This window comes from Monodon monoceros, unplaced genomic scaffold (assembly GCF_005190385.1).
Source record: "Monodon monoceros isolate NGI ecotype Baffin Bay Population unplaced genomic scaffold, NGI_Narwhal_1 Super_Scaffold_20, whole genome shotgun sequence".
Classification (NCBI taxonomy): domain Eukaryota; kingdom Metazoa; phylum Chordata; class Mammalia; order Artiodactyla; family Monodontidae; genus Monodon; species Monodon monoceros.
In genome coordinates, this window is record NW_021703777.1 from 70,916,246 (window position 1) to 70,942,276 (window position 26,031).

At 37.4% G+C, this 26,031-nt stretch overlaps 1 protein-coding gene across 3 annotated transcripts in view; it reads left to right on the plus strand.

Annotated features, from left to right (window-relative positions):
- ATP8A1 (ATPase phospholipid transporting 8A1) overlaps window positions 1–26,031 on the plus strand; it is a 238,085-nt gene that overhangs the window by 166,683 nt on the left and 45,371 nt on the right. For all 3 annotated transcript variants that reach the window (XM_029235506.1, XM_029235508.1, XM_029235507.1), the window contains 4 exons: window positions 16,436–16,619; window positions 16,713–16,823; window positions 23,086–23,160; window positions 23,265–23,387. In XM_029235506.1, coding sequence (XP_029091339.1) covers window positions 16,436–16,619; window positions 16,713–16,823; window positions 23,086–23,160; window positions 23,265–23,387 — 493 coding nt within the window. The remainder of the gene's footprint in view (window positions 1–16,435; window positions 16,620–16,712; window positions 16,824–23,085; window positions 23,161–23,264; window positions 23,388–26,031) is intronic.

Consider the following 26,031-nt stretch of genomic DNA (forward strand, 5'->3'; position numbering starts at 1 on the left):
GGTCACCTTATCTTTGATAAAGGTGACCATATGTGCGTGGGTTTATCTCTGGGCTTTCTATCCTGTTCCATTGATCTATATTTCTGTTTTTGTGCCAGTACCATACTGTCTTGATTACTGTAGCTTTGTAGTATAGTCTGAAGTCAGGGAGCCTGATTCCTGCAGCTCCGTTTTTCTTTCTCAAGACTGCTTTGGCTATTCGGGGTCTTTTGTGTTTCCATACAAATTGTGAAATTTTTTGTTCTAGTTCTGTGAAAAATGACACTGGTAGTTTAATAGGGATTGCATTGAATCTGTAGATTGCCTTGGGTAGTAGAGTCATTTTCACAATGCTGATTCTTCCCATCCAAGAACATGGTATATCTCTCCATCTATTTGTATCACCTTTAATTTCTTTCATCAGTGTCTTATAATTATCTGCATACAGGTCTTTTGTCTCCTTAGGTAGGTTTATTCCTAGATATTTTCTTCTTTCTGTTGCAGTGGTAAATGGGAGTGTTTTCTTAATTTCACTTTCAGATTTTTCATCATTACTGTATAGGAATGCAAGAGATTTCTGTGCATTAATTTTGCATCCTACTACTTTACCAAATTCATTGATTAGCTCTAGTAGTTTTCTGGTAGCAATCTTTAGGATTCTCTATGTATAGTATCATGTCATCTGCAAACAGTGACAGCTTTACTTCTTCTTTTCCGATTTGGATTCCTTTTATTTCTTTTTCTTCTCTGATTGCTGTGGCTAAAACTTCCAAAACTATGTTGAATACTAGTGGTGAGAGTGGGCAACCTTGTCTTTTTCCTGATCTTAGTGGAAATGGTTTCAGTTTTTCACCATTGAGGATGATGTTGGCTGTGGGTTTGTCATATATGGCCTTTATTATGTTGAGGTAAGTTCCCTCTATGCCTACTTTCTGCAGGGTTTTTATCATAAATGGGTGTTGAATTTTGTCGAAAGCTTTTTCTGCATCTATCGAGATGATCCTATGGTTTTTCTCCTTCGATTTGTTAATATGGTTTATCACATTGACTGATTTGCGTATACTGAAGAATCCTTGCATTCCTGGGAAAAAACCCCACTTGATCATAGTGTATGATCCTTTTAATGTGCTGTTGGATTCTGTTTGCCAGTATTTTGTTGAGGATTTTTGCATGTATGTTCATCAGTGATATTGGCCTGTAGTTTTCTCTCTTTGTGACATCTTTGTTTCGGTGTCAGAGTGATGGTGGCCTCGCAGAATGAGTTTGGGAGTGTTCCTCCCTCTGCTATATTTTGGAAGAGTTTGAAGATAGGTGTTAGCTCTTCTCTAAATGTTTGATAGAATTCGCCTGTGAAGCCATCTGGTCCTGGGCTTTTGTTGGAAGATTTTTAATCACAGTTTCAATTTCAGTGCTTGTGATTAATCTGTTCATATTTTCTATTTCTTTCTGGTTCAGTCTCGGAAGGTTATGCATTTCTAAGAATTTGTCCATTTTTTCCTGGATGCCCATTTTATTGGCATATAGTTGCTTGTAGTAATCTGTCATGATCCTTTGTATTTCTGCAGTGTCAGTTGTTGCTTCTCCTTTTTCATTTCAAATTCTATTGATTTGAGTCTTCTCCCTTTTTTTCTTGATGAGTCTGGCTAATGGTTTATCAATTTTATCTTCTCAAAGAACCAGCTTTTAGTTTTATTGATCTTTGCTATCATTTCCTTCATTTAATTTCTGACCTGTTCTCTATTTCCTTCTGCTAACTTTGGGGTTTTTTGTTCTTCTTTCTCTCATTGCTTTAGGTGTTAGGTTAGGTTGTTTATTTGAGATGTTTCTTGTTTCTTGAGGTAGGCTTGTATAGCTATGAATTTCCCTCTTAGAACTGCTTTTGCTGCATACCATAGGTTTTGGGTCGTTGTGTTTTCATTGTCATTTGTTTATAGGTATTTTTTGATTTCCTCTTTGATTTCTTCAGTGATCTCTTTGCTATTAAGTAGTGTATTGTTTAGCCTCCATGTGTTTGTACTTCTTACAGATTTCTCCTATAATTGATATCTAGTCTCATAGCATTTTGGTCAGAAAAGATACTTGATACGATTTCAACTTTCTTAAATTTACCAAGGCTTGATTTGTGACCCAAGATATGATCTATCCTGGAGAATGTTCCATGAGCACTTGAGAAAAATGTGTATTCTGTTGTTTTTGGATGGAATGTCCTATAAATATCAATTAAGTCTATCTTGTTTAATGTAACATTTAAAGCTTGTGTTTCCTTATTTATTTTTATTTTTGATGATCTGTCTATTGGTGAAAGTGGGGTGTTAAAGTCCCCTAGTATGATTGTGTTACTGTCGATTTCCCCTTTTATGGCTATTAGTATTTGCCTTATTTATTGAGGTGCTCCTATGTCGTTTGCATAAATATTTGCAATTGTTATATCTTCTACTTGGATTGATCCCTTGATCATTATGTAGTATCCTTCTTTGTCTCTTGTAATAGTCTTTGTTTTAAAGTCTATTTTGTCTATTATGAGAATTGCTACTCTAGCTTTCTTTTGATTTCCATTTGCATGGAATATCTTTTTCCATCCCCTCACTTTCAGTCTGTATGTGTCCCTACGTCTGAAATGGGTCTCTTGTAGACAGCATATATATATGGATCTTGTTTTTGTATCCATTCAGCCAGTCTATCTCTTTTGGTTGGAGCATTTAATCCATTTACTTTTAAGGTAATTATCGAATTGTGTGTTCCTATTGCCATTTTCTTAATTGTTTTGGGTTTATTATTGTAGGTCTTTTCCTTCTCTTGTGTTTCCTGCCTAGAGAAGTTCCTTTAGCATTTGTTGTAGAGCTGGCTTGGTGGTGCTGAATTCTCTTACTTTTGCTTGTCTGTAAAGCTTTTAATTTCTCCGTCAAATCGGAATGAGATCCTTGCTGGGTAGAGTGATCTTGGTTGTAGGTTTTTGTCTTTCATCACTTTAAATATGTCCTGCCACTCCCTTCTGGCTTGCAGAGTTTCTGCTGAAAGATCAGCTGTTAACCTTATGGGGATTCCCTTATGTTACTTGTTTTTCCCTTGCTGCTTTTAATATTTGTACTTCATTTTTGATAGTTTGATTAATGTGTGTCTTGGTGTGTTTCTCCTTGGATTTTTCCTGTATGGGACTCTCTGTGCTGCCTGGACTTGATTAACTATTTCCTTTCCCATATTAGGGAAGTTTTCAACTATAATCTCTTCAGATTTTTTCCCAGTCCCTTTCTTTATCTCTCCTTCTGGGATTCCTATAATTCGAATGTTGGTGCATTTAATGTTGTCCCAGAGGTCTCTGAGACTGTCCTCAATTCTTTTCATTCTTTTTTCTTTATTCTGCTCTGCAGTACTTATTTCCACTATTTTATCTTCCAGGTCACTTATCTGTTCTTCTGCCTCCATCATTCTGCTATTGATCCCTTCTAGAGAATTTTTAATTTCATTTATTGTGTTGTTCATCTCTGTTTGTTTGCTCTTTAGTTCTTCTAGGTCCTTGTTAAACGTTTCTTGTATTTTCTCCATTCTGTTTCCAAGATTTTGGATCATCTTTACTATCATTATTCTGAATTCTTTTTCAGGTAGACTGCCTATTTCCTCTTCATTTGTTAGGTCTGGTGGGTTTTTGCCTTGCTCCTTCATCTGTTGTGTGTTTCTCTGTCTTCTCATTTTGCTTAACTTACTGTTTGGGGTCCCGTTTTTGCAGGCTGCAGGTTCATAGTTTCCGTTGTTTTTGGTGTCTGTCCCCAGTGGCTAAGGTTGGTTCAGTGGGTTGTGTAGGCTTCCTGGTTAAAGGGACTAGTGCCTGTGTTCTGGTGTATGAGGCTGGATCTTGTCTTTCTGGTGGGTAGGTCCATGTCTGGTGGTTTGTTTTGAGGTGACTGTGGCCTTATTATGATTTTAGGCAGCCTCTATGCTAATGGATGGGGTTGTGTTCCTGTCTTGCTAGTTGTTTGGCATAGGGTGTCCAGCACTGTAGCTTGCTGGTCGTTGAGTGGAGCTGGGTCTTGGTGTTGAGATGGAGATCTTTGGGAGATTTTCACCGTTTGGTATTACGTGGAGCTGCGAGGTCTCTTGTGGACCAGTGTCCTGAAGTTGGCTCTCCCACGTCAGTGGCACAGCCGTGACACCTGTCTGGAGCACCAGGAGCCTGTCCTCCATATGGCTTAGAATAAAAGGGAGAAAAAAAGACAGGAAGGGAGGGAGGGAGGGAGGGAGGGAGGAAGGAAGGAAGGAAGGAAGGAAGGAAGGAAGATAAAGTAAAATAAAAATCAATTTATTAAAATAAAAAATTAGTATTAAAAAAATTTTTATGTAATAAAAAGAATTAAAATGTACAGACAGAACCCTAGGACAAATGGTGAAAGCAAAGCTATACAGAGAAAATCACACACAGAAGCATACACATACATACTCACAAAAAGAGAAAAAGGGAAAAAATATATATATATAATTGCTCCCAAAGTCCATCTCCTCAATTTGGAATGATTCTTTGTCTCTTCAGGTATTCCATAGATGCAGGGTACATCAAGTTGATTGAGGAGATTTAATCTGCTGCTCCTGAGGCTGCTGGGAGATTTTTCCCTTTCCCTTCTTTGTTCGCACAGCTCCCGGGGTTCAGCTTTGGATTTGGACCCGCCTCTGCGTGTAGGTCACCGGAGGGCGTCTGTTCTTCGCTCAGACAGGATGGGGTTAAAGGAGCAGCTGATTTGGGGGCTCTGGCTCACTCAGGCCGGGGGGAGGGAAGGGTCCGGATGCGGGGCGAGCCTGTGGCGGCAGAGGCCAGCATGACATTGCACCAGCCTGAGAGGCACGCCATGCGTTCTCCCGGGGAGGTTGTCCCTGGATCCTGGGACCCTGGCAGTGGTGGGCTGCACAGGCTCCCCAGAAGGAAGGGAGGTGTGGAGAGTGACCTGTGCTCGCACACAGGCTTCTTGGTGGCGGCAGCAGCAGCCTTAGCGTCTCATACCCGTCTCTGGGGTCCGCGCTGATAGCCGCGGCTTGCGCCCGTTTCTGGAGCTCCTTTAAGCAGCGCTCTTAATCCCCTCTCCTCGCGCACCAGGAAACAGAGGCAAGAAAAAGTCTCTTGTCTCTTCGGCAGCACCAGATTTTCTCCCGGACTCCCTCCCGGCTAGCCGTGGCGCACTAACCCCTTCAGGCTATGTTCACGCCGCCAACCCCAGTCCTCTCCCTGGGATCCGACCGAAGCCCGAGCCTCAGCTCCCAGCCGAGCAGACAAGGCTCTCGGGCTGGTGAGTGCTGGTCGGCACCGATCCTCTGTGCGGGAATCTCTCCGCTTTGCCCTCCGCACCCCTGTTGCTGCGCTCTCCGCCGCGGCTCCGAAGCTTTCCCTCTCCGCAACCCACAGCCTCCGCCCGCGAAGGGACTTCCTAGTGTGGGGAAACCTTGCCTCCTTCACAGCTCCCTCCCACTGGTGCAGGTCCCATCCCTATTCTTTTGTCTCTGTTTGTTCTTTTTTCTTTTGCCCTACCCAGGTACGTGGGGATTTTCTTGCCTTTTGGGAGGGCTGAGGTCTTCTGCCAGCGTTCAGTAGGCGTTCTGTAGGAGTTGTTCCACATGTAGATGTATTTCTGATGTATTTGTGGGGAGGAAGGCGAACTCCGCGTCTTACTCTTCCGCCATCTTGAAGCTCCTCCTGATGGGCTTTATATTGAGGCACGAAAGAAGAGATGATTCCACGTAGCATTTTCCAAGAGGGAACATTAAAATGGAGCAAGGGTGGGCAAACTTTTTCTGTAAAGAGCCAGATAGTAAGTATTTCAGGCTTTGCAAGCCATACAGTCTCTGTCACAACTACTTAACTCTGACAGTGTGGTTTGAAAGCAGCTCTAGACAGTATGTAAGTGAATGGGTGTGGCTATGATCTCATAAGACTTTATGTAAAAATAGGATGCTGCCTGGATTTGACCCTCGGGCCATAGTTAGCCAACCCATCATGGAATGTCGATTGCTCATGAATGAACAGTAAAGGGAGTCGATTTTGACACATCTTTTCTGTAATATTGATGGAGTTCACCCCAGACTCCCTAGTCTTTAATTTATAGGCTCTTTCTTTTATTTTCTTGAAAACTGAGACATTTGCCCACCTCTCCTCACCTGGCATGTTTCCCTTCCTCCATGATTCCTCATGATTCCTCAAAAATGACTGATATTCTTTCTGTGGTGACAGCTGCACAGTCTGGCATCTCCATTCAATCTTTCTGTGCCCTTGGATTCAAGAAAATTCCTTAAAATGTGGATATTTCCTGAAGTCAATTTGTTTTAAAATGAAGTGTCAATAGCAAGAGATATATGAGGAACCCAGGACCACAAACATGGATCCTGCTCTGTCACCCCAGTGCCTTCCCTCTAGGGGGAGGTGCCAGCAAGGTGCTAGAAGACAAGAGCAGCCAAGGAATCAAGGTGGAAGATATGCCAGCTCACCTTCTCCCTAAGCTGGAAGCATCGTGGAATCTTGAACTAAAGGAAATTCTTCTTGGATTTTTATATATTATTTTAGTGTTTACCCTTCATCACCAGTCACTTTTCACTCCTCTTTAGACAAACAGTCTCAAGTATTTAATATGTTCCCATCCATCTGCAATACTTTATATCTGTGTAGCTATGAAAAATATATAATATTGTTATATGTGATTCGATTTGAGGAATAAACACGTATTTATAATGACATTCCATCATAAATTTTTTGCCTTGTTTATTTTTATACATGTTTCTGAGACCTTTTCATGTTACCATATGTAGGACAAGTTCATTTCTTCTCACCACCGCTTACTATTTTCCTGATGAATATACACCATTTTATTTATCTCTTATAGTGATAGCCACATGGGTTGACCCTAAATCTTTACTACCACAGAAAGTGCTGAAATGAATATCCAATGTATGCACCCACACAAGTGTTCTTCTAGGATATATACTTAGGAATGGGAATGCTTGGCTGTGGGAGATAGATATATATATTTTTTTTTTTCATTTCAATCAGAATTGTCTCATTGCTCCAAAACAGCTGCACCAGTGTGTACTCCCATATCCATGTAGGAAGGTTGCTGTTTCCCTAAACACCAGCACTTGGCATTCCTTATTTTATAACTTTGCCAGTTTGATGTTTGAAAAGTAGCACCTTGTTTTGATTTTTGTTTCTGTGATTACTAGGGAGATTGAGTAGTTCTTTATTTAACAATTTACCTCTCTGGATTTCTGCTTTTGAAGTCCTTTCTTTCTTTCTTTCTTTCTCTTTCTTTCTTTCTTTCTTTCTTCCTTCCTTCCTTCCTTCCTTCCTTCCTTCCTTCCTTCCTCCCTCCCTCCCTCCCTCCCTCCCCCCTTCCTCCCTCCTTCCCTCCCTCCCTCCCTCCCTTCCTTCCTTAGTTTTTCAAGAACCCATTATGTGCCAGGCACCTTTATATGTGCTATAAATAGAGCAGTGAACAATAGAAAAAAATACTCCCTGCCTTCACATTGTAGCTATTATTCAATAAGATAAATACACATAGGCATATTCAAAAGGCAGTAAGTGCTGTGTGTCTGTGGGATAGTAACAATTTATTATATATTTTACAGACATATAAAGTCAGTGGTAACACTTGCTATGAAGAAAAGTAGCACATTGAAAAAGGATAGGGATACAGAGCTTTCTCTTGTGTTTCCTGTATTTCTTTCTGCCTATGTACTAGAATTCTTTGTGTGTTTTGGATATCAATTCTTTGTTGAGTATAGACATGGCAGATATCTTCTCATCTGATTCCCTTCTTAATTCTGCCTGTGGTATTCTTCCTTGAACAGAAGTCATTGACCTTGAGATAGTCAAATTCCATTAATTTTTCCCTTATGGTTTGTGCTTTGGAGATAGTAAGAACTTCTCACTCACAAAGGTATTCTCCAACATTTCCTTCTGTTAACTTTACGGCTTTTTTGTTTTTTGGATAGGTCTTTAAGCTTATTTTTTTATATCTGTGTTGTGAATGAGAAGGGATCCAGTGTTATTCGTTTTTACATAGTGAGCAAATTCTTCCAACACTGTTTACTAAACAGTCCACCCTTTTCTTCTGTTTCTAATGCCAGATGATGCAGAACTCAAGCTCCAGAGCCAGACTTTCCAGAGTCTAAGTCCAGGCTCCACCTCTTACTAGCTGAGTAGCACATTGCTTAACTTCTCCAGCTTCAGTTTTCTTCATCTTTCAAATAGAGATAAAAATAATTGTTCTCCTGGAATTGTGAGGAATAAATGGATTAATATATGTACTCAGTGCATTATTTAAATTATGCTTCTCTTAGAAATGCTATCAAATTTTCTTTTATATAGCTAATTGAACATTTCTGATGAGAGAAATACTATAAAGATTTGTCTTTGACCACTGTGGCCTTTTCTGTGACCTAAATTCTATTTTGTCTGGTATTAAAATTGCTAACCTGGCTTTCCTTTGTTTCGTATGGGCCTTGTCTTTTTTTTCCCCCACTAAACCCTTATGTTCAATCCTTCTGTATAATGTAGCCTCTAAGAATGCTGTCCTGTCCCTAAATCCACACTGCTTAGTGTTGAATTCTGTCTTCACCACTTACTTGCTGTTTTACCTTAAGTTATGTAATTTTTCTGTACCTCAGTGTCCTCATTTGTAAAATGACAATACTAGTAATCTATCTCATATAGGGCTCTTCTGAGAATTGAACGAATTAAAACAAGTAAAGTGCTCAGAACATAGTGAACAAATAAGTGTTATATTAGCTGTTATTGTGAAGTGTGTCTCTTTTAGACACCATATTGCTGGATCTTTTTGTTTCAGTAATGCGAGAATCTGTGTCTTTTAATCAATGAATTTAACCCATTTATATTTATTATTATTTCCATGTTTGGCCTCATGTCTTCAATCTTATTTTGTGTTTTTCATTTATTATGCTTTTTGTTTCTTTTTTCTCCCCTTCCTTCCATTGTCTGAATCAGATTTTCTTCAGCTGGTTTGAAAGCTTTACAATCTATAACTATGCTGTGTCTGATTATTTCTAATTTTTGATAAACATATTTGTGCTTATTGTCTATATGTATTAGTATGTCTTCCCTTCCCTCCCCCTCCCCTATAAAGAGACAGGTACTGAAAGTATTAAAGTATTAAAGTAACTTTGTGCATGCATCCAGGAGCAGTCAGGTTACTTTCTTTGTAAGTGATCTACTTTTTCTCTCTAGAAGCTTTCAGAAATGTTTCTTAATCTTCGTTTAACCATAATGTTTCTAGTGGTAGATACCTCTTTCTTACATTTCTTTTTGGTGCTGTATTAATACAGCCCTTTCAATCTAAGGATATATTTCTTTAATTCTGGAAAATTATTAACTATTCTTTTTCATTTTATTCTTTTTTATTCTCTTCTTGGACTCCCATTATATATATGTGTAGTCACCTTTATTCCTTCGTTTCATCTTTCTCATAATCTGTCCTTTAATCTCCTCATTTCTTTTGGGAAAATTTTTTGTTTGCACTATCAGTTTCTATCATTTTTACTACTCAGTTTACTATTGGCTTCTTTATTTTAGCAGTTATATTTTTATATAACTTATTTTTGATTAGTTCTTCATTATAACTGCTTGTTCTGGTTTCATGTTTCCAGTATCTTTCCATATCTTTCCAGGGTTTTTTTTCCCATACTTGTTTTAAATTCTTGTTATATCTGGTTTTACAAGTTCTCCTTTCTTATAAGTTACTGTATTTCTTTTGTGTTCATGATCTTCTGTCTTATAAATATTCCCTGTGAGACTGTTTTTCCCCATTTGCTCTAGTGGTCAGTAATGTTCCTTTTAGGGGAAAGGTGAAAGCTGGGTCCTAACTTGAGGCAAATTTGGAGACAGGGTTCAGTTTGAGCTTAGTGAATCCCTGTTTTCCCCCAGTTCCTTTACCCAAGCACTGCTCTTGCTAGAGGCAGCCACATTGTGATGGAATTGCCTGAGTGAGGTAACATTCAAGGGTTCCCAGCACACCCATATTATTGGCACCTGTCCCCGCCTGGCTTCATGCCCTGAGGTGTACCAGAAAGCTCTGACTTTCCTCTTCCAAGGCATGAGGTGAGAATTTTCCTGAGGTTTTAAGCTTTAGAACATTGAAGATAATCCTGGAATTGGTGTGTTTTGTTTTTCAAGCACATTATTTTGTGGACTTTGAGTTTCAACAGGTTCCAGGCCTAAGCCAAAGTTCACAGTTGCAATGAGAGAGGAGCCCCTTAGCTCCATCCAGCCTGGTCTCAACCCCCTCACACTGGTCAGCCTGGGCTTGCACAGGGTACCATGGAGAGCGAAAAGTACAGCTGGAAAGCTTCTCCCACCTGATTGTTCATCTATGGGCTCTGGCACACCACTCATTCTCTCTATGCCATTTACCTCCTAATAGTCATCCATCTTTTCCTGTTTCCCCAAAGGTTTATCACAGATTTTGTGTTAACTGATAATTGTGACCCTGAAATCTAGTGAACTCCTTTTTTAACTCATGGCATCTTCAGGGTTTTATTCCAATTTCTGTCAATAGTCTGCTGCCACTTTTTCCATCTTCTACTAGGTATTTCTGAGAGAAGGTTCCTTGGAGAAACCTATCCACGTAGGAGACAATTCAAAAAAAAAGGCAAGTGGGGGATGGAGGATGGAAGGAAAGAAGGGCAAGTTGATTTTATTTAAGCCTAAAGAAGCTCCAGCCTTTCGTTACCTACCCAGAGTCATGGGAAAGGGGAAGAAAATCAGTGCCCATATGGTCCCCGAACAGATATGGTGAATGGGAAGAGATGGTGGCCATAGGTTTTACCACTCTGAAAGCCATGTCACCATAGGGCAGAGCTTAAAGGGAGAAGCACTCAGCCTTCTTGAGTGGATGTGCTTCCTAGTTGGAAACCCACCAGTCCTATCAAGTGAGGCTCCCTAGACAAAAAGAGGTGGCTGGGCCTTGTCCCATGTTGGAGAAACTTCTGTCTCTCTCTACCACTCCTGTCTTCTTAAAGCGAGAGTCCATAGAGAAACCCCTGTTATATAGGCTCTTAATATTTAACTTTTGAGACAGTAGCTCAATAAAAGTCCTTAAGTGATAACTCTTAGGGGCAGAAGGAGGGTTCTGAGATCTTCTACTCTCTTTTCCTTTCTTCTCCTTATATTCTTCCATAGAAATTTCATCACATAGTAAAGGAATTGAATAAATGGAAATTTTGCAAGAAAGAGAAATTCATCTAATTATCCATGATGCTAAGATTACAACTCTTATTCATGTTTGACAGTTCACTGTTAGAAGGCAGTCTGCTGTGTACCTACAGTATAGAGGAACTATGTAAAGGATTATTGGATTCTTCAGGCTTTCTCAAATTGAAGGTTTGTGACAACCCTGTGTTGTCAAATGATGGTTAGCATTTTTTAACAATAAAGTATTTTTAATTGAGGTATGTATATATCTTTTGAACAGTCCAAATTAATATTTTTAAGGCACTGCTACTATATTCTTTTTTAGTTCCTATTGCTTAGAGTAGTCTGCTACGTGTTGAGTATAGTGCTAGGTCCCAGATAATTAGATGGATGGATAGATGGGTAAATTGATTTTTTTTTTTTTAATGAACAGTACCACTGTGGCAAACTGTTTTATGGTGTGAATACTATAATAAAGATTTCTTCTAGGAGTTTTCTTTTTAGTGCCTTAAACACACTAAAGGTCTGTTTGCCAATTAATAGTTCAGGATGCCTATGCACACACACATACATGCATATTCCAACATACACTGTCAATGTGATCAGTCATTATTTAAAATATTATCTAAACCATTGAAACGGAAGTTTACCTATAACAACATAAATTCCACAAAAGAGAAGTTTTGCATCTAAAATGCATTGCAAAAGGAAATCTTTTTTAAAGATACTTTCTTTTTTTTGCCCTGTGGCAAGGCTATCTTTATTTTGTTTCTGTAGACTCAATTTCCATGTATTATAAATTCCCCTTGATGCCTCTGACTTCACAGTATGTCAACAGATGTTGCTTTTGGAGACTAGGAAAGCACTCACTCATCAGTCATTTGAATAACACAACTCTCTTACCTAGAAGTGGGTGAATGTTTCATTATGCACCCTATGCTAAGAATCATTTTTAGCATTTGCTATTTAAGTGGCTGTTTTCATTCCAGTAGTAAATTGATGGTGAGTTTCTGGAAGTGTTACAATATTTGTATAAATTTTGGTGCATGTAACACAGATTTTTTGCCATATTTAACTCCTCCTCAATTCAAAGCTTTATAAATGAGCCTACAGATTTTAGTTCAAAGAAGAGTTAAGTAAGATCTCATAAATTTTTCTCTTAGGTTTTTCTCTCTTTTTGTAATTTCTTTATTAGTCAGCAGAATATGACTCAATGGGGAATAGACTGATATTCACAAAGAGAAAACTTGGGAAGTTTGTTGCAAAGGAAAGTAAAGCAGATGCCCCACTAATGATCCTGACCTCTAAATAGTTAGCAGGAGCAGTCCTCAAGCTTCGTAAATACAGGGGCTCTGTAAATACAGGGTCATTATACAAAGCACTTCAGGATAATTAAGAAATAACTGTATTCTTCTATGTTGTTAATTTTTTTTCTAGATTTACTTTCCAAAAGCAACTTTATGGTAACTTTTAAGTTTGCAATATGTTTTTAAGTTAACATATTATCAGCCTACTTTTTAATATATGTGTGAGATTTTTCTAGGTTATTAACCTAAAAACACAATACAGTAAGATAAATTATTGTACTTCTTTTAGCTACCTATAAAAAGTCCCTTAAAATATTCTTTATTATGTGACTGTGTATATACATGCACATATAATCCTTATCCATATTCCATTCAAAAAGGTGATTCATTTAGCTAATCCCATTAAAAGGGTGCAAAATGAGGCTCATATAAGATGGGCCACCCTATATACTTTCCAGCTTAAATGGTAAAAATTTCCAGTACTCCAACCTAATATTCACAGGGTAGTGAGAGTTACTACATAGCAAATAAGAAAAATAATGAATAACACGTGCAGAAACTGCAGCCAAGATAATATCTGAAAAGCATATTGCACTCAGCGTACTGCTAGGTTGTATCACAAAGGACCACCCTCTGTTTGTGGAGCCACAGGGAAGAAAACGACTTTATAGCAAATGCTGGATGTTTAGTCCTTTTCCGCAGAGGCTCTGACTTCTTCCAAAGAAGAAAGAGCAACAGTGGAAGAGAAGAGAACCGTGAATAATTTAAGTCCTGATGCAGACCCATGGGTGGTTAAAAAATAATAATAATCTAGGGTAGAAAACAGAGCACTTTTATGATGTCCCTGAGTTATGCGTTGGATCACTATTGATATTTGTAAAAATTTAGGTTTTAGATACTCTCAACCATGGATGTGTGGTTCTTGATAGGCATTTGAAAGAATTAACTTGTGTGGTAAGGTTGTTCTAGACTATTCTGGAAATTGTACAAATATAGAAGCAAGTTTACAAAAGTCAAGAAAGTAAACTGGGCTGGAAGGACATTCTTTAGTGTATGCCTGCACTTTTGCTTCAATGAGTCGACTTGGTGCTTACTGGGAATCTGGGGGTGTTTGTTCCTTAATCTGTTTATTCCTGTTGTACTTCTTAAAGTAGTCATCACTGAATTAAATGTTTCATAAGCCACCAAAAAATAATCTAACCAAAATTGTTGCTAGGAGAACCAGATATAATGCTATAGAAAGACTTCTTGAGTTGCTGAAAAAAATTGCTGTTGAATCTAGGGATAAGATAACTGTAAACTGGGTGGAGGGTATCATTATATTGTAGTTTCCACTAAATGAAACAAACCATGGATTGTGCCTCATGAGTGAGGCTTCTGTAAGAAAAATATGCAGAATTTCAAACACAAACCCCTTTGCAACGTATGGTTCTTTGCCCTACATCACAAGCTTATACATTTATATTTTGAGTTAAATGTTTTAAGTACGTATATTTTATGAATTCTCACTTAAATCTGACATCTTTGTTTAGCAACCAACTACTATTTCAAACCCATCAGATACCAAGGCTTCTACTGTTTCTTGAATCTTCTTCCAACCCAGTTGTCTACTTGTATCTTGATAATGGAAGCAGATACCCTTGCTCGTGGCAGTTGCAATGTAATTTTGGGAAGTTTCTCACTACATCATCGTCTTTTAAAAAAAAAAAAAAAGCAAGCATTGTTCTCGCCTAGAGAATTCATGCTCTGCTTTTAACACCTGAGTTAGCCACATCCATAGAGTTGGTAAAAATCCTCAGCCAGTTTTAATTTGGGGGCATTGAAAATTGCAATGTCAAGCAGAGAAAGCAGTAGTTGGTTGTAATAGCCATGAAAAAAGAAAACAAAATTTAATCCAGCTTTTTTCTGATGCTTCTTTAAATCATTAATATTAGCTCACCGTGCAGAGATTTTATCCTTTATTACACATTCAGCTTATGAAAAAAAACCAAAATAAATACCAGTGTTTCCCATGATCCCATGGTTTGACTTCACAGTGTACTTACATTGTGAGCCTGTTAAGTTGTAAAGGGAATTGGATAAATGTTTTCAAATGCTTCTCTCTTTTCATGCCCATTTCCCATTTGCTTTTTAGATCATTTCTTGGTGAGAATTCTTTTTTGACATTTACTAAATGTCAGCTATAGTCCATGTTTAAAACATTGGCCTAGAGCCAGTGGGCTAACCAATTTATATTAGCCTGTTAAGAAAAATTAAATAAAATGTGAAAATGAAATGAAAATTGCTCTGAAGAAAAATGAGGGCTGACAGTGAAAAAGCCCATTAATGGCCTGATACTCATCCATTCTTTTGCTGTATTCACAGTTGGGTCATTTTGGGCTGTTGTCATTTTGTGCTGTTGCTGTTCTTCCAAGGGAAGAATTAAAGATGATTCTTTCATATAGTAGCCATTTATTGAGTACCTGCTCTGGATCAGCGCTAAGAATACAAAGATGAGGAGCCTGGTTCAGTCTGCAAGCAACTCACAGTCTAACACAATGATTCTCAAACTCAGAGCAGATCTGTTCTTGGCTGAAGGCTTTGAGAAGGGCAGCTGGACCTCCTGAAGGCACATATTTGTGCAGAACATCCACTGCTAGGAATTTTCCCTAAGGAGATAATCAGGGAAATGTGCAAAGATGGATTGAGTCTTTCAGAGTCATGATCTTCATTTCTAAGTTGAATAATAAATGATTTACCAGATGTTCCAGCGGATACTTACTGTACTTAACCTTGATAAAGGATTTAGCTCTGGGTTATTGCTCTTGTCCACTAACATTGTGTCTATTAGTTGTTTCTCAGTAGTTCATTACTATCTTAATAGTTTACTGAGCCAGATCACTGTTCAGTTTTTCTTTCTCTCTAATCGCCAAGATAGCATGGATACTAGATTAAGTTAATCACGCCGATGCCTATTCTGTCATTGAACTCTTCTGTGAGTGTCATGGTGACTATTTCTCAAATTGCGTTTAAAAGTCTGTGATAAGTTGCTCCAAAGTTAATACCAAATAGGATTTTGGTATGGATGCTGGTGTGTTCTCTGTTCCTGGTCCACCTTTGTGTAAAAGGTTACTTGATTCTACTTGGCCGTTGTTAGTAGCTTCGGAAGAAAATTGAGGCACATGAGCTCTGTAATCAAGCGCTTGGTATTTACTTTGGTTGATTCACCAGGGTGGCTGAGAACAAGTTGAGAAGTTAGCTAATCCCCTACTGTTAATTTAAGTTGTTTTAAATGTATAGTATATCATCTAAGATCAGCTTCTGGAGGCTCAAAACTTTTATTTTCAAGGTATAGGAGAACAGTTAGTGTTTGGGCTACCATTCAACAGCCTTTCTGGCTTTCTTTTTCATTCAAAAGTGAAGAATTAGAAGTTCTGATATTATTTGTTAGGAAGCAATGGAATTTCTGAACTCAAATGTCATTTTTTAAAACAAATTTATGCACACATTCTGGTAAACTAGTACTTAACAAGGCATTGTAGCTTCTATCTGTCACCTAGAGGTTTGCCTCCAAGCCTTTATTTTTTCCCTTAAAGTGGCAAACCAGGCTAACAGAGAACTAAACATTTGTAAACCTAAGACTCTTCCGTGATGATTTTTTTTTTTTTTTTTTTTTTGCGATACGCGGGCCTCTCACTGTTGTGGCCTCTCCCGTTGAGGAGCACAGGCTCCGGACACGCAGGCCCAGCGGCCATGGCTCACGGGCCCAGCCGCTCCGCGGCATGTGGGATCCTCCCGGACCGGGGCACGAACCTGTGTCCCCTGCATCGGCAGGCGGACTCTCCACCACTGCGCCACCAGGGAGGCCCCCGTGATGATTTTTTAGAGACCTATTCATTTGTCTCTTCTGCTGCTTTTATGCTTCAAGACAATGACACCTTAAAATTCCTTTTTTCAAAAAACAAAATTGATTAATAATTTGTTCTAATTTAAGGGTTTCTCCTCTTCAAAAATCTGAAGTTGTTGAGATGGTTAAGAAACAAGTTAAAGTCATAACACTTGCCATTGGTGATGGAGCAAATGACGTCAGCATGATACAGACGGCACATGTTGGAGTTGGAATAAGTGGCAATGAAGGCCTTCAGGCAGCTAATTCTTCTGACTACTCCATAGCTCAGGTAAAGCATCATTTCTGTAAAACACACTGTCTGTCTCTGTCAACTGACACTATGAAGAGGAAAATACTAATTTTTTTTCCATTCTTATTTTAGTTCAAATATTTGAAGAATTTGTTGATGGTTCATGGTGCCTGGAACTATAACAGAGTCTCCAAGTGCATTTTGTACTGCTTCTACAAGAATATAGTCCTCTATATTATTGAGGTAATCCCAAGTTCAGTTCTAAAATCCTTGTCATTTGCATATATATTTGAAACTTTTTTGTGTGAAGACATTTCCTTATCATTTTAATTAATCCTTCATTTGCCCACTTTTTATAACTTCTAAATATGTTAAAAAGTTCATCAGCCATGGAGAATAATGTTGAAATTGTGGCTAAAAACATATTGCTTTGGTAAGAAATGATGAATTACAATTGCTAATGAAGTAATGTGTTCGGCTTTTAAAAGACTACAAACTATGTAGCATTTTTTTTTATAAAGTTCAAAAACATACGAGAGAAGACAGTACACTGTTTAGGGATGTACACAAGCAAAACTGTGTTTAAAAAGAAAAGGAAGGGAATAGTGGACATAAAACTGAGGCTATCAGTTCTACTAAGGGGTCTAATCAGGAAAAATACACAGGTAGTTTTGCTAATATTGGTCATCTTGTAGTTCTTATTATGTTTCAGACTTACATAATTATATACAAGTATTATTGCTGTTCGGGCCTGTCTTGGTTTCTGAGTTTGGTAGGTAACAAGAATCTAGATAATGAGGAATTTGTCTAAAAATTATCAGAATAATTCAGTTCCTGTGTCAAAGGAATTTCTATATTCCTTTTCATGTACACACATAACATCATTTTTTAACATGAAAAGTTAACCTGGTTCAGGAATATCACTTTTAAAAGGATGCATTTTGTTCTGCAAACACGTTTGCAGTACCTACTGGATGCCAGGCACCAGGCTTAGTTCACCAAGTACGAAGTAAATCAAGCAAGGCTCCTATCCTCCAGAAGCTTGCCAATAGAAATGTAAAACAAGCCACACGTGTAATTTTACATTTTCTGGGAACCACATTAACCACAAGTAAAAATTAAAGCCCAAATTAATTTTAAATTATATTTCATTTAACTCGATATACTCCATAGTATTATTTCAACATGGAATCACTATAAAAAAATTATTACTGCAATATTTCACATTCTTTTCTTCATACTAAGTGTTCACAATCTGTTGTGTATTTTACACATGCAGTATATCTCAGTTTGGACTAATCACATTTCCAGTGTTCAAGAGCCGCATGGCCAGTGGCTACCCCCCTGGATAGCACAGCACCAGTAGATGAATGAGTAAACTGAACACTCAGGATGTGATAAATAAGTTATTTATCTTTTTTTTTTTAACATATGACCATTTTATCATCAGAAGCTATATTTGTAATACTTAAACTCTAGGTGTTACCAGTTTCTTTCTCCTCTTGCAGCTTCACAAAGCATGACAATGAGCTCTCCATAGCTTGTTAAGAAAACCCTCCATCTTCCAGTCCTGTCAGAGGAACTGCCTACACCCTCATAAATCTGCCCTGGGGTCCCTTACAGATGTTTGTTTATGCCACCTTGCCCTCTACTCTGTTGACTGTTTCTACACATCTATCAGAAGAGACACAACCTAACCATATGCCATGTGGAAATAATATCCCATACTTCACACCACAGAAGTAACACCATAAACAAAATCAGTAGACTCCACATTTCCCCTATTGATACATTAGTTGGGAACTGCTGTATATTTGCTTCAGCTGTTCTTTATGCCTCTGAATGTTTATCTCCTTAGCAAGATGTTGATTGAGCATAGTTCTTACTATGAGTCAGACTAATAAAAATAAAACTTAGTTTTGAAGTGTACAGGCAGTTTTATTTATTGGTCACTAAAAATCTATAATTAGGTTGCAACCCATTAGATAAACACTTTAAATACTTGGAAACATAAATAAGATAATCTATGAATTTACTTATTGTTCATTACTGCTGAATTTGGTCTGGAATAGTCTGTGTTTTGAAGCAAACTGCACTTCCAAAATAGCTTATGAGATCATACAAAATATTCTTTTTGTTTATATAAATTTGTGATTATTTTCTAATATAATTACTTGTAATTCCCAGTCCTAACTTTTCTAGTTGTATTTTCTTCTCATCCCAAAACATTGACCTTCAAAAGAATATCAATTTATACAGTTTATTTACATATACTCCTGAAGGTACAAGGAGTTTAAAGCCACTGGCAGCAACAAATCTGCTTACAAAATATTAATTTTGTAAAAAGAAATAAGAGTGCCCAACTTGCCACTTCTTAAATCTATTTGACAATCAACAATGAAGTGGTCAAAATTATGTCTAATGGGAGGAATAAAATATATTAAACTCAAATGAAAAACTAAATCTGCATGCTCTGTTTCAAATCCAGAGTTATGTGATTTGTGGTTGATTAGCCCTAAATTTTACTAGGCTTTGAATTTAGAGCCTCTTTGAGAGATATTTAACACTGATCAGATTCTATACATGTTGAAAGGGAAGTAAGTCCTAAACTTTACTGGAAATCTCATTCTTAAGTTATTTTTCTTTTAACAGTTTATGGAAATGTATTTTGAATATAATTCAACTATCTTGGAAATGAATTGACCTCTTAAATCAATTCCCAGATACCCAACTTTTGCCAGCTAAAACAAGTTCTGCAGATGTTAATGGCTCACATCAATACTGTGAATGAATAGACAGAAAACACATCATTGAATGTCTCTAGTGAGGACAACTGCCAGTCTCGAATCTCCCCTTTCAGTTTTTTGTGCTGTTCAGGCGTGGGAGCAGAATACTCACTGACTATTTGTAAGCTGCTGTTTAATATGCAGAAATGCTCCATCGGGGAAATGTCTGTGAAGTTTTAACTGCCACGCCTCTACTAGGACATGGAAGTTAGAAAATAATACCAGGACAGGAAGGTCTGAAGTTTCCTTGCTAATAAAGGAATGGTATGGAATGCTATGGGTTTTATAGATTATCTGCAAAAACTGCTTTTGCCATTGCCATACTGCCAGGAATGTCACTATCTAGCTACTCCATTGCCATAAATTACAGTCAAACAAATAAATACAGATTTGGCAGGTGGCAGTATAAAGCACTTGCTTATGGTGGCTGCCCAGCAGCAACCCTAGGTGTTCATTGAAATTACTGACATTTTCTAAAGAGATTTTTTTTTTCAATTTCTCTGAAACGTCTGACTCCTTCCTAGCAAAATAAGACCTTTTCTTTCAAATAATCAGTCACATGCAGGTTTTCCAGGAAGATCCCAAAGCAGTGTAGCGTTTCTAATTTCCAGAAGCTTTGATTAAAGTCAATGAGGTGATACTTTCCCAGCAAGTTGTGCTGGGATATGGATTTCCTGTGACTTTAAATAATTTAGATACCTCCCCAGAGGGGCTGATGTTTTCTTTCTGCATCCATGATTTTGTTGAGTCAAAGGAGGGACTTTTATGTGTTTATAGTAATTTAGGTGTTGTTTTATTAAGTATGGGATGCATTTCTAATATATCTTTTAACTACAAATCTCAGACTAACTTGAAATCAGCCTTCTGGTAGACTTCTTCACTGTTAAAAAACCTCTTTTCCTTTAAGATATGTAAACTTCAATGCCAAAATATTTGTATGAAGATGTGTACTATATTGGAAGGATCAATTCCTATCTAGTCATTTCTCCTTTTTCAAAAAAAGAAATGAGAATATTAACTTTCTAAAGTGCAGGAAGAGTATTTCTAGAAACATGTTCACATACCTTTCAGTAGGAAAAATGAAATGGTAAAAATGTGTTGATAGCTTTCCACTTAACAATGTGTGCATTTCTCTCATAAAACCTTCAAGTGGTGCATTTTAAAATAAACTTGGACTGCGAGCATGCTGGTTTATTTGCAAGTTATTTTGAACTGGAAATGTTATGTAAATATCCATTGATTTGAGGGAGATTCCTGAATTTCAAGCTCATAGTGGTGTTTTAATCAACACCAAAAGTTACGTACAAAGAGGCCAGGAGACCATTCACATTTACATGTTTATTAACACACACATTTATTAACATAAATTTCTCCTATTATGCAGTATTGATGATTACAAATGCATTTATAACTATAAGCTTTGAGCCAAATCATGCCCATTAGAGGAATTTGGTATGCATGCAGCTTTGGCTTTCTTCAGACCAATGAAGATTAGACTGTATCTTCTTAGACTACTAAGGCCATAACTGAAAGTTTGTGTTTAAAAATTCTTTATATTACCATCATACCCTAAGAAACCTGAATACCACAATAGATCACAGTCGCCTTCAGGGAGAACATTACCATCACCCAGAGCATCACAAATATGTATTTACATAATCCACATCTCAAAAAGGCCAAGTGTGAAAACACAATAGATAGTGTTGAAGTCTGTCTTGTCAATTTGTGTCTACTTAATGCTTTAAAAAAAAAAAAAAAAGTTTAAAGTCAGCAGCACCCCAAGGAATAAATTTAACTTCATGAGAGGATGCTAAGTTCTTTTAAAGTTTGCATGTAGCAGTGAATGATCTGGCTCCTAGCAGAGGGCACATGTTCAAATGTTTTCTGTAAATATATGTAGCAAAGCAAGTAAGAATTTCAGATTTACCTCTGATTTCTATGCTTCTGTTCTTTTTGTTGTTAATGTGTGTTACAAGCCTAACACAATTTGAACTTATTTTTCATGTGCTATTGCTACTTTGTTCTCTTTTCCATCTCATGAAGCCCACATTGGTTTTTATATACGCTCAGTCATTCCTTTCCGCTATAAAAAGGAAAAAGATCAATGTGGGTACAGAAACTGTTCATAGGGAGGCCAGCCTGGGTACATATTGATAAATGGTGAATTTGTAGCAATTCATGCTTCCATAATGAGGTTAAATGAAACGTGAAGTGTAGCAAAGTCCCTGCAACTCCAATTCAAAAATTCACTTGACCGGCATGTCCAGACTGCTGTCCCCTAACTGGTTTTCAGTTGTTGTTGTTATGTTTTGGCTTTGTGTTTGTGTTTATATAATCTCATTGTTGGACCAGACGTTTTACTCTTCCAGATTAATGTGATTTTTAATTACATTTTATGTCTGCTTTTTAAAAAAATAATTCAGGGATTATTGATTTACTGATATTCACTTTAATTTTCCATTTGTCTTAAACATGCTGGAGAAAGTTTCCCTATATTGCCCCTTAATTTTGTAGCCAAAGTTAAGCTTTCTGTTTTTAAGAGAACTGCAAAATGTATAAGAACGTGTTGCTCTATTAAAGATTTGTTTTTAATCAGAGCATAAATTTAAGCTACAAAATATTTTTATATAAAGAAGCACATATATTATATTAAAAAATATATTTTTAATGTATAAATTCAAATTTTGCATTCTGATGGCTATAATTATCAAGAACCATAAAAAAAAAAAGTTATGTTCTTTGACCCATTAATTCTACTTCTAAGAATTCATCCTAAAAGGAAAAAGAAAAAATGACATGAGGAAATTTTAGAGGTAATAGATATGTCTGTTACCTTGACTAGGTGATGGTTGCATGCATGCATGCATATGTCCAAACTCACCAAATTGTATACATTAAATGTGTGTCCTTTTTGTATGTCAATTATGCCTCAATAAAGCTATTTTTATTAAAAAATAATTCATCCTAAGAAATAGAGATGTTTAGGATTTCTGTACAAGAATATTCAGTTCAGAATTATGTATAATAGCAAAAACCGGAAGCAAGCTAAATATCCAGAAATAGTTATAGCCACACTGTAGGGGATATATGTCCATTAACGTCATTTTAAAGGACATGTAACAACTTAAGAAAAATGTGTATTATATAATGTTAAGGAGAGGAGCAGGACATGACACTACATACAGCTGCCCAGTAAGATAAATCTATGAATATATATAAATGAGCTACTACATGAATACAACCAAAGTGGAAGAAAATAAATGGTGATGATATTATTATAGGAAACTATTTTATTTTCTAAATAAACAAATTTTTAATTATAATGAAAACAACAATAATCTTTAAATAGCTATCAGAAGGTAGATATTTTAAAAGGGAATTAAAGCTCTAAAATTTTAATTGCATAAAATATATTCTCGAAAGTGCCTTTTAGGAAACAAGGTTATATCTAATTTTTTTTATAGTCTGTGACTGCCCATTGATATAGTTCTTTTTTGATTCCACAAGTGGAACCAGTTCTGACTTAAATAGCAAAGACCTTACGAAAGAATCCCTTCGAATTAAAAAGCAAACCAAAATAATGCCATTTTCAAGAGAGTCGTGAAAATACTATGTCAGTGAGGCTTTTATGCAGTGGTTGAGTTTACAGCAGATTCTAAGCAACGAATTTATGGTTTTTGTGTTCTAATTTGGGGGGTTTGGGATTGTTTTCTTCCTAGATCTGGTTTGCCTTTGTTAATGGCTTTTCTGGACAGATCCTCTTTGAGAGATGGTGCATAGGTCTTTATAACGTGGTAAGTTTAGGACTTTTTATTATTCCTGTTCTCTTGACTACTTTGAGATAGACGTTCCCCCTGCGTTTGGCTGCCTGGTATAATGACGAGTTTGTGCACTTTAGATGTTTACAGCAATGCCGCCTTTAACTCTGGGAATATTTGAGAGATCATGCAGAAAAGAGAATATGTTGAAGTATCCTGAATTATACAAAACGTCTCAGAATGCCCTGGACTTCAACACCAAGGTAGGAACCAGTGCCCTGGTGGGACTTGCTTTACTGCTCCAATTGCTTGGGGCATTGGATCTTCTAAAGCCAAGGAAACAACTCCAGGGTCCTGACCATGGCAGGTCAGATTTGCTTAGGGTTCTGATATGGACTAAGAAGTTGTTTTGTTTTGTTTTGTTTTGTTTTGTTTTGCTATAAATTTAAACTGTAGCCACAATTCACTGGTGTTTGCCAGGCAGCAGTAAACTGGGTGTAGCAGGCAGAAGAGGTGCCCCTTTGGCCCTCTGACTTTCTGTCTTTGCAGTGTTCTGGGGCAGTGGTCACTCCTCACAGGGGTCAGTACTGCAGGACTGACAAGGACTGTCCTTACACATATAAAGTGGTGAGAGGTAATATATCATTCTTTTCTAATTTTCTGTTTTGTGGAATAACCTTGTCCTTATTGGAATATTAGGTTGTTTGTATTGGGCATTGAAAATATAGTCTCTGGTAGATAACTCAGCCATAATACTCAGCATTTCCAAGACATAAAATTTAATAGAAGATTAAATATCCAACACTTTATCTAAAATCATATTCCGGGTTTATGTCCTACATAACAAGCCATGGGCTCCTGTCATCTTTGTGATCCATGGTATTTCTTCATCTCAGCAACAAAAATATCTAATTTCCTGAAGAGTTTACTTTCCTGCAATTAGTTATTCTAAAATGTTTCCACTAGTATGTTAGTAATTCGTGTTTCTATCCAGTGTGAGGGAGGAAAAAATTTTTTTTAATTTTATAACAGTCAAGGTGGATGCCGTTTTGAAACGATAATAAAAGTATCAAATACACCTTCACAGAATTTTTTCCCAGTCAATATAGTGCATGTTTATTATGTTATGCGTGTTATGTTACTAATAATTACATGTAACCTAAATTCAGTATTTTGAATTTAGGAAATTAATGTAGGCTATTTTAAATATTATTTCATAAAATTCTCAAATGACATTTGTTCTCAGTATATCAAGGGACTAGAGTGAAACAGGTGTGTCAGTGCCTCTAACCTCATACAGTAAATGATGATGTTAAGTTTACCACCAGGATGTTATTCGTCTTCTGAGATGAGGTCTTCAAGAATGCACTGTGCACAGTGTGTCCGGGTGTGCAGATGCGTACAATTTGAGGGCATGGTTTTAAAGAACTGAATTTGGTTAAATTAAAAAAAAGAAAAAAAACTAAAGCATTCTTTGACTTACACCATTGATTCTAAAAAGTATTTTTAGTGGTCTTTTAAAACCCTTGCTATTTATAATATGCAATGTCTATGCTCTTATTTTTAAATGTTTTATTTTTTGATTCTTTCAAATTTAATTTTCATGTCCAGTTTGTATTAAATTCCACTGCCTTGCTGTAATGTTTTTCATTACTTACGGTGAATATTTTCAAGTGACGGAAAGCCATATCAGGGCAGATACAATGGACCATGAGCTCTTGTTTGAAAATGTAATCTGAGAGCTAGGAAGGTTCCAGGCCTACTGGCATGCTAACAGTAATCCTCACCGACCCAGGCAGTTACATCTACCTCAGTCACACTTCCACATCTCCCGTAGCTCAGGCTTCACGGTGCTCTCTCGAGAGTTAACTTCCCAGCCACTACCTTGGCCATGGTACTGTTGCTTATAAACATAAACTGATCCTCACAGGATTACCCAAAACCACCCCTAGAGGGACTTCCCTGGTAGCACAGTGGTTAAGAATCCACCTGCCAATGCAGGGGACGCGGGTTCGAGCCCTGGTCTGGGAAGATCCCACATGCCACGGAGCAACTAAGCCCTGTGCGCCACAACTACTGAGCCTGTGCTCTAGAGCCTGCGAGCCACATCTCCTGAGTCCACATGCTGCAACTGCTGAAGCCTGTGTGCCTAGAGCCCGTGCTCTGCAACAAGAGAAGCCACCACAATGAGAAGCCCGCGCACCGCAACAAAGAGTAGCCCCTGCTCACCACAACTAGAGAAAGCCCGCGTGCAGCAATGAAGACCCAATGCAGCCAAAAATAAATAAATAAATTCAGTAAAAAAAAAAAAAAAAAAAAAACTCTGCTAGAAAGTCACATCCTTTCATGCCCTTTGCATATGGCGACTTGGAAACAGCCTGTGGCCAGTGAAAAAGTGTAGCAGGTCATATATAGTTTTAATGTGTGAGCATCCTTCCTTGTACTTTTTGCTATTCTTTTGCTGTATACAAAGTACTTCACTGCCTGCAAAGCCCATGCATTTAGAAAAGTCACCAGATCAACCCAAATAGATTCTACAACTCCAGTAATCCATTTAAATATTTATAGATGCCAACAATTTTTATAGGGTTTATGGTTTTTTCTAATGATTTCAGTGAAAATTATTTGAATAAATCCCATATGAACCTTTTTAAATTCAGGGACACATGGTTACAAAATGCATATGTGTATACACAGCAAGTGCTGCGGGTCCCCAATGTAGAAGCATTGTTGCCCTGAATGATGATGATTATGTTTGTTATGGTAAAAAGGGTCGGAGGTTCTGAGGTCATGACAGGGGTTAAAGGATTAACATGTGACAATAAGTATCAGTCAGGAAAATGGAAAAGTAGAACTAATTTTTCTTGCACCCACCTGTGCTTTCTGTCAAATGAAAACTTGCAGTAA